General features: G+C 43.2%; 1 protein-coding gene across 1 annotated transcript in view; it reads right to left on the bottom strand.

The window, feature by feature from the left end:
• Positions 1–2,033: 2,033 nt before the first annotated feature.
• sh3kbp1 (SH3-domain kinase binding protein 1) overlaps positions 2,034–10,000 on the bottom strand; it is a gene marked incomplete at its 5' end in the record, with an annotated part of 38,437 nt that continues 30,470 nt past the window's right edge. Inside the window, 3 exons of the mRNA XM_083777629.1 lie at positions 2,034–2,217; positions 6,732–6,795; positions 8,168–8,388. Of these exons, the coding sequence (XP_083633755.1) occupies positions 2,179–2,217; positions 6,732–6,795; positions 8,168–8,388 (324 nt within the window). The 3' untranslated portion in view covers positions 2,034–2,178. The remainder of the gene's footprint in view (positions 2,218–6,731; positions 6,796–8,167; positions 8,389–10,000) is intronic.

The following is a 10,000-nucleotide window of genomic DNA, read 5'->3' as shown; positions in this document are numbered from 1 at the left end:
TTTTTTTGGCAGCAATTTTTTTGATTTGAGTTATAGTTTAGTCCTTATTATAGTCTCTTTTAGTCACCTGGGATGTTTTAGCGTTAGTGTAGTTTTAGTCGACTAAATAATCATAAGATCTTAGTCGACTTAACCCATTCTGAACGGGCACCCATTTTGGTGTCAGCATCATGTTATGCTTTAGCTATTTAAAAATAGCAGATCTACAAGCTCATATCGCGCCACCGAGTGGCGCGATACGAGCTTGTAGGTCTGCTATTTTTTGAAAAATCGAAGAACGACTGACATTTTTAGAATCTGATCTCAGGTCAGAATGGGTTCATCAGACCAGTGTGTGTCCGGCGGAAACCTCGTATGAATCTGATCTCAGGTCAGAATGACTTAAGATGTGTTTTGGCGGTGCCTTGATGCCGTCGGATTGACTGATTTTACACTCGCTGAAAACAGCCGATCTACAAGCGCGACTATAGTCTAGTTTTTATTTGTCGACGAAATTCTCAGTATATATTTAGTCTTCGTTTTAGTCACCGTAGCTTAGTTTTCATTTAGTGTCCATTTAGTGTTCGTCAGTGGAAGAAGGTAGTCGACGAACATTTTCCGTCTTAGTTTTAGTCGACGAAATCGACGCCGGCAGGCACCTAGGCCGGTAACACAGCCCGACAGTGTGCCGCAGGTTCGATTCCCGATCCTGTCTGCCTTTTTTTTTTGCGTGTCTTCCCCCCTCCCCTTCCCCCCCCCCCCACATCTCTCCCCCCCTTTCCTAATTACTGTATACGCTATCGATAAAAATATCTAAAAATAAATAAACTGTGACGAAATATGTTCGTTTTTTCACAGATGTTAAACTGAATGAAAACTAAGCACGCATGCACACACACACGCACGCACTCACACACGCATGAGACGCATGCACGCACGCAGACACATGCACTCGCACGCATGCACACACACACACACACACGCACACGGGCACACACACCGCATGGGCAAGCGACTCTCACTCGAACAAATACAAATAACTATGATTATTATCGCGCGCACGCATGCACACACACACACGCACGTACGCACGCACACATGCATGAGACACACGTACACAGACACATGCGCTCGCGCGCACGCACACGCATGCACACACACACACACACACGCACGCACGCACACGCGCATAAACACACACTGCATGGGCAAGCGACTCTCACTCGAAAAATTACGATTACACACGTTTGTGTTTTTTTTTTTTATTAAAATCTGCACACATACAGAATACAGCATATTTTAGAACACCGACATATAAAAGTATATTTTATATATATATATCTATATATATATTTTTTTTATATAGAGAGAGAAAATCTAAACAACTCGCATTGAAGCAGTTTTGAGGGTTTTTTTTCCTCTTTGTCGTAAGAAAGAAATATTATTAAGATAAAGAAATAAAAAGGACAGAAATAAAATTAATCATCAGACCAGTGTGTGTCCAGTGGAAACCTCGTATGAATCTGATCTCAGGTCAGAATGGGTTAATCAGACCAGTGTGTGTCCAGTGGAAACCTCGTATGAATCTGATCTCAGGTCAGAATGGGTTAATAACGGCTTGGAGTCAAAAACAGGTAAAAAGGCCACATCGACAGGTTGGGCACGGCGGGAATCGAACCCAGGACCTTCTATAGCTGTGAGGCGACAGCACTATACCGACTGTACCACCGATCCCCACAGGGGGGCGCCACCGTGCACTCATTCACTTCTACTGTCCCCACAGGTTATGGTAATACAAATATGTGCACGCACGCACACACACACACACGCACGCACACACACACACACACACACACACACACACAGACACACACACACACAGACACACACACACACACACACACACACGTCAGTGAAAAACAAACCGAACCGTCATGGCGGTGGCGAGGTTGTCGCCGCGCGGGAAACCTACCAATCACAGCGCTCCGTGTCCCCCCCCCCCCCCCCCCAACACTGTTGATGAGGTCATTTGGCACGAACAGGTTTTGGCTTAGCGTTAGCAGTTAGCGGTTCTGGAGGCCATTTTTGATGATGTCGCCGTTCCGATTCTTTCTGCTTCCGCTGTGTGTGTGTGTGGCGGTGGTGGTGGTGGTGGTGATGATGTCATCAGAGTGCGCCGACGACGATGGCGTTGTGGTTTCATTTGGACAGGCTCTTCTTTATGTGCTCGACTTCCATCTGTCGGAGAAACACCAAGAAACGTTTTACAGTTCAAATCAACACTGTACACTTCCATCTGTCGTAAAAACACCGAGAAATGTTTTACAGTTCAAATCAACAATGTACACTTCCATCTGTCGTAAAAACACCGAGAAATGTTTTACAGTTCAAATCAACAATGTACATTTCCATCTGTCGGAAAAACACAGAGAACGTTTTTTACAGTTCAAATCAACACTGTACATTTCCATCTGTCGGAAAAACACCGAGAAACGTTTTACAGTTCAAATCAACACTGTACACTTCCATCTGTCGGAAAAACACAGAGAAACGTTTTACAGTTCAAATCAACACTGTACACTTCCATCTGTCGGAAAAACACAGAGAAACGTTTTACAGTTCAAATGAACACTGTACACTTCCATCTGTCGTAAAAAACACCGAGAACGTTTTACAGTTCAAATCAATCATCAATCATTTTTGAGTGGTGCAACCACTCCTACATCCAGCAATGTCCGTGTACCTGTTTGTTTGTGTACCTGTATGTGTGAGCACGAGTGGTGTGCGCATGCGTGAAATTGGAACGAGAGAAGTATGTGACATGGCTGCCACCTGCTGGACGCAAATCCAACTTCTGACTGTCTAGGTTTGCTAAAGAAGGAAAGGCCGAGCCAAAATAATAATGAAAAAATAGTTCTCAGCAACGCGGATTGATATCCATAATAAAGCCAATCTGACGGAACAGAGAGAGACAGAGAGAGAGAGAGACAGAGAGAGAGAGAGAGAGACAGAGAGAGAGAGAGGAGGGGGGAGAGAGGGGAGTTGCACCACTCGGTTCACACAGGTGTGATTTTTTCTGATTGATTGATTGTTTATTTATTTTCATGTCATGCACACCGTGTGCCCCAATCCTCATGGGTTTATATTAAGACACCATTTCACATTTGCAATTATACAGCATGTTTTACATTACATAATTTATGCATTTTACAGCATGTTTACATTACAAAATTTATTATATTACACCTCAGATGTATACAGAGTATACTCTGTCTTCTTTCCCCAAGCTTGACGAATAAAATCTGCTACAACGAAAGTCCCTTTGGCAAAACATATCTCCATTTTTACATAGTCATTTAAATCTAGGAAATCCCTAGCTCTGGTCCATAGCCTTCTACTGCTTCTACCATTCTGCCCTGCGCAGTATAAGGCTATGGGACTTTACGTTTTAAATCTCAAATCGAAATCAGACCAGCCTCTCCTCTTTGGCGTAAATAAAAAGAACGTTTTAGCTACTCACCAAAACCAAGGCGGGTTGTGTCATTAGAAAGCCTACTTTCCTTAGTGGACGCACTCTGAGCCCCCCCCTGCCAGCTGCCAGTCTCCAGTGCTAATGGTAATGTTCCTGACCTTATTTGAGCACAGAGAGATCGTTGTATTTTGTTTAAATTATACTTCACATAAGGTTGTCCTTTATAAGGCAGTGGGTTCGCAACTTAGGTTTGTACCATAGGTCCCTATACACCAGTTTTCTTTGTACCTGGAGAACATTGCATTTCTAATTTGTTGAACATTACATTTTAATCTATTTTGAAAAATAAAAAACATCAAATCATTTGAATAAAGTAAACTTCTCGGTTCATTTGTCCAGGGGTGACCAACCTCTAAGATCCCAGTTAACCCATTCTGAACGGGAACCCATTTTGGTGTTAGCATCATGTTATGCTTTAGCTATTGAAAAATAGCAGATCTACAAGCTCATAGCGCGCCACCGAGTGGCGTGCTATGAGCTTGTAGGTCTGCTATTTTTGAAAAATCGAAGAACGACTGACATTTTTAGAATCTGATCTCAGGTCAGAATGGGTTAATCAGACCAGTGTGTGTCCAGTGGAAACCAACCTCGTATGAATCTGATCTCAGGTCAGAATTGGGTTAAAGATCTTTTTGGTGAGTCTCTCCTCAGACATCTTCACAGGTCTATTCCATAGCCGTATCATTTCACATTTGTGTCTGATGCTTCCCATCCCATATCCTCGTTAATTGCTAGCAATGGAGTCAGTTTATGGACTCCCAGAAAGGATCTAATATGCTTCATGCCGTCGGCATGGAACAAGCTCCCTCTGTACCTTCGTCAGGCAGCCTCTGTAGACATTTTTAAAGCTCAGCTCAAGACCCACTTCTACAACATTGCTTTTAATTGATCTTTTTTTTTTTTTTTTTCATGTCCTCACTGTATTGCATTACTGCTTGTTTTTTAATGTCGTTGCCTTGCTTTTCTTTTTATTCTCCATTGTTCTGTAAAGCACTTCATGTCATGAAAGGTGCTATACAAATAAAGTTTTATTATTATTATTAATAGCTCTATGGTGCACGTTGTTACAGCTCGCGTATTCTCGGCAAACCCCAAACACCAGAAGCATCGTCAGACACCGGACATACGCCTGGTTCGTAAAGTTGTGTGTAAGCATTGAATCCTAAACGTTCCACAGTGTTTAACTTTGTTCATGACAGAGCCTATAGTGCCCTGCCCGCTGACTGAGATAGGATATTCACAGTGTTTAACTTTGTTCATGACAGAGCCTATAGTGCCCTGCCCGCTGACTGAGATAGGATATTCACAGTGTTTAACTTTGTTCATGACAGAGCCTATAGTGCCCTTCCCGCTGACTGAGATAGGATATTCACAGTGTTTAACTTTGTTCATGACAGAGCCTATAGTGCCCTTCCCGCTGACTGAGATAGGATATTCACAGTGTTTAACTGTGTTCATGACAGAGCCTAGTGCCCTTCCCGCTGACTGAGATAGGATATTCACAGCATCATTAAATGTCATGTTCTCATCTAAAGGTCAATCCAAGATACTTAATGTACTGATCAAAGACAACACTATTGACCCCAAATTAACCCAAACCCTAACCCTATAAGACCCTATTGACCCCAAATTAAACACAAACAGCTTGATTACCCAGAGTGCATCTCACCTGTAAACATCACGATTACCCATAATGCATCTCACCTGTGATTACCCAGAATGCATCTCACCTGTGATTACCCAGGATGCATCTCACCTGTGATAACCCAGAATCAGTGTTGGGTATAACGGCGTTTAAACAAACGGCGCTACCTAACGTCGTTATTTTTTTTCAGTAACAGGTAATCTAATTAATTACAATTGTCATCGTTACAACGCAGTTACCGTTACTGACAATGAAATGTGCTCCGTTATTATGTTAAGCGTCCCCAAGCTTTCTGTTACCACGGGCCGGCTGTGTGTGTCTACTCTGTGTGTGTGTGTGTGCGTGTGTGCAATGGGGCTGCTGCTGCTGCTCATCCTGCTGCTGCAAACATGAAGCCCAACACACACCGGCTCCGTCGCGCCGCGTCGCCTGGCGCGCCGATAGAACCAGTTCTATTTTCCAGGCGGCGCGGCGAGCCGGTGTGTGTTGGGCTTCACACGGTTAGAATAAAACAAACAGCAGTCAGTTGTGAAAGCTTGATGCTACACAGACCATGCTAATGCTAAAGCTAATGTTGACAGCCTGACTGCATGCAAAGAGAGAGAGCGAGAGAGAGAGAGAGAGAGAGAGAGAGAGAGAGAGAGAGAGATGCAGGGGAGGGCCTCTCGTGTGTGTGTGTGTGTGTGTGTGTGTGTGTGTGTGAGTGACTGACTGACCACTGACCAGTTGTCTTAAGTTCTGAGCCAATTTGTGTCTTTAATTAGACAGTATTGTCTACCAGTTGTCTTGTCTTGTTGTTGTTGGGCTTTTGAGGTCCAAAAAGTTTGAGAGCCACTGGTGTAGGCAATTACACCTGGTTTACTGTTGAGGTTCAATAAATATTATATTGAAGTGCAATACATATTGAAGTTGAAGTTTATTTCTCCCTCATGGCAAAAGGTTATTATGTCTTATGTGTAAGTTGTAACTTGTAAGTACCTGTCTATGCTGTTCTACTCTATGCACCTTGTGAAACCTGCTCCCAAAAACAATCCAAATTCTTAGACATATTACAACTTTTTTTACGCAAATAGTTACTTTTCCTAGTAACTAGTTACTTTTACAATAGAGTAATTCAGTTACTAACTCAGTTACTTTTTTGGAGAAGTAACTAGTAACTATAACTAATTACTTTTTTAAAGTAACGCGCCCAACACTGCCCAGAATGCATCTCACCTGTAAACATCACGATTACCCAGAAAGCATCTCGCCTGTGATTACCCATTACCCAGAATGCATCTCACCTGTGATTACCCAGAATGCATCTCACCTGTCATTACCCAGAATGCATCTCACCTGTAAACATCACGATTACCCAGAATGCATCTCGCATGTGATTACCCATTACCCAGAATGCATCTCACCTGCGATTACCCAGAATGCATCTCACCTGTGATTACCCAGAATGCATCTCACCTGTGATTACCCAGAATGCATCTCACCTGTAAACATCACGATTACCCAGAATGCATCTCGCATGTGATTACCCATTACCCAGAATGCATCTCACCTGCGATTACCCAGAATGCATCTCACCTGTAAACAAAGGCGGATTCTCTTCTCCTCGTCCAGCTCACTGAGCAGTTTCTTCATCTCCTGTCTGCGTGACACAGACACATCATGACACAGACACATTATGATACACAATATTGGGGGTATTTTGGTGTAACTTTGTGGTACCCAGCCTCGATAGAGAGAGGAGAGAGAGAGAGAGTCTCTATCTGCAGTCGCTGTGCACAATTTTAATTCAATTATAATTTAATTAATAGAATTATTGTGCCAGTTTAATCAAAAATGTAAAAAACATTAAACATTTTCAACAAACCACACTTTTTTTGTGTGTAAGTAGTGCTATTTACAAAGGACTGTATATAGCCAGGCATGACAGAATTGTGAACATTATTGCCAAAGATGTGTCACCTATGTTTCATTCCTCCGATGTGTTTCACAAAAATTCCTGTGTGAAACCAGAAATGTTTCATTATACAACTGGGCTATACGTGTCAGCTCATTGTTTTTATATGGATGTTTTTTATATACATGTCCACAGGCTAGTGGTCAGAGGCCTGAGGATTATAGGGTTGTCCAACTGTAAGGCAAAGCAGCTCGCAACATACTGTTCAATATCCTCCATTGTCATATTATTCTCCAACACCGAAAGTAAATCATGGGTACAAAAAGCACCTTCTCCTCCAAATAGACCGACTGCCTATAATGGAGGAGATTGAGGCTGCCAAATATAAAAACAATGAGCTGACACGTATAGCCCAGTTGTGTAATGGCCTGTACTAATGGTTGATATTTTACTTGTTTAGTAAGGAAAGCTTCCTCTAAACTTGAATCAAAAGCACAGCCAACTTCCAATAGAAAAACCTCTCTGCTGTTCTCGTCAATTATAATGACATCTGGTGTATTTGCAGTTATATTTGCAAACACGGTTGGGTCATTGCATTGAAACATTTCTGGTTTCACACAGGAATTTTTGTGAAACACAACGGAGGAATGAAACATATAGGTGACACATCTTTGGCAACAATGTTCACAATTCTGTCATGCCTGGCTATATTACAGCCGTTTAATATATGATCCATAGGGCTGTATTTTGCGTGTCTTAAGTACCAGGTCTTATTCCCTAACTTGAGTAAACTAAAGACCTGGAGGCGTGGTCAATGCTCTTTGGCCACTCAGAATAGCCAATGAGAATTGACCACGCCTCCAGGTCTTTAGTTTACTCAAGTTAGGGAATAAGACCTGGTACTTAAGACACGCAAAATACAGCCCATATAGACACTATGGTCTGATGCTGTCCATGTTGTAGACAGTGAGGGTCATGATTATTGACACACACACACACACACACACACACACACACACACACACACACACACACACACACACACACACACACACACACACACACACACACACACACACACACACACACACACACACACACACACGCACGCACGCACCTGTGCTGGGTCTTGAGCGACTCCACGGAGGCGCGGACGTCACGCAGCTGGAGGCGGAGCTCCTCCAGGGTGGGCGGAGTCACCGGCGAGTGTCGGAGCTCGGGGGAGGGGCTCAGGGGAGAGGGGGAGGGGCTTAGGGGAGAGGCAGAGCGATGGTGTCCGGGGGGCGGGGCTAAGACCGCCGCGGGCTTGGCGGACGTTGCCGATTTACTGTCAGGGACCTGTTGGACGCGCGCACGCGCACACACACACACACAAATGTACACACACACACACACACACACACACACACACACACACACACACACACACACACACACACAATTTGTTATACTTTAGCTTTTGAAAAATAGCAGATCTACAAGCTCACCAATTGATCACCGAAAGCCCCTCTCTCTCAGCTATGGGGTCATTATTGTCCTGGGGACGCCCCTGTCTCTTTCAGCTATGGGGTCATTATTGTCCTGGGGACGCCCCTGTCTCTCAGCTATGGGGTCATTATTGTCCTGGGGACGCCCCTCTCTCTCAGCTATGGGGTCATTATTGTCCTGGGGACGCCCCTCTCTCTCAGCTATGGGGTCATTATTGTCCTGGGGACGCCCCTGTCTCTCTCAGCTATGGGGTCCTTGGCTTGAAAAACATCAAGGACCCATGTCATGTTTTTTTTAATTTATTTGTGTTTGTTTGTCTGTTGCCAAAATAGTTACCATGAAAATAAATACATTGTTGTTTTTCCGTCCTTTTGATATCATAGTTAAAGGGACACTTCACCCTTTTTGCAAAAAATGTTAATGTTAATGACATTTAGAAGCTTTAGAACACTTTCCTGGGGGTCTTTATGTGTGTAATATGTGTTTTTAGATATTTTAGATTGTAGCAGTGAGCCCAGTGTCTCTGATGTCATGGACACTCGGCTCACTACCTTCCTGGACTACATTTTGTCTCAGTAAGACAGCTCTCCCCCCCTATCCACAAGGAGGAGCAGTGCACCAAAGTATTATGGGAATTGTAGTCCAGGAAGGAAGTGAGCCCAGTGTCCATGACATCAGAGACACTGGGCTCACTGCTACAATCTAAAATATCTAAAACCACATAACATAAAGACCCTCAGGAAAGTGTTTACACACATAAAGACCCCCAGGAAAGTGTTCTAAAGCTTCTAAAAGTCATTAACATATATTCTTTTGCAAAAAGGGTGAAGTGTCCCTTTAACCAAGTTTTATTTGTTGTTAATATTCTTTTTAAATGACACGTATAGGGCAGACTACTGTAATGTCATCGATTCTAACACTAAAACAAAATCTGAAATCCAAGTTTAAAATCTGGGGTTGTGGCGCCATCTACTGGGCTGAGAGCTGAACCTCATCTCTATCCAGTTGTACAGTTCCTGACATGGTTTACAGAAATCACGTCATCATAATTAAGATAATAAGTTGTCGTATTAATCTAGAGAGAACAATAAACCTCCAAAATAGACACAGTTCTTTTACAAAAAATCACTGTTAATACTTATTTCTCTGCTAGTTATAGTAGCAGACTAGTATTATCTTCCAAAAAGGAATCTAGCATCATGTCGTGCTTTAGCTATTGAAAAATAGCAGATCTACAAGCTCATAGCGTGCCACCGAGTGGCGCGCTATGAGCTTGTAGGTCTGCTATTTTTGAGCGACTGCCATAGAAGACATTTTTTAGAATCTGATCTCAGGTCAGAATGTAAAACATACTCTCTCCCCATGCCTTCAGCCTGGTGGAGACAACTAAACATACTCTCTCCCCATGCCTTCAGCCTGGTGGAGACCACTAAACATACTCTCTCCCCATGCCTTCGGCCTG

Source organism: Protomyctophum parallelum (assembly GCF_964188405.1).
Source record: "Protomyctophum parallelum genome assembly, chromosome: 12".
Taxonomy (NCBI): domain Eukaryota; kingdom Metazoa; phylum Chordata; class Actinopteri; order Myctophiformes; family Myctophidae; genus Protomyctophum; species Protomyctophum parallelum.
This window is presented reverse-complemented; position numbering and strand designations above follow the sequence as displayed.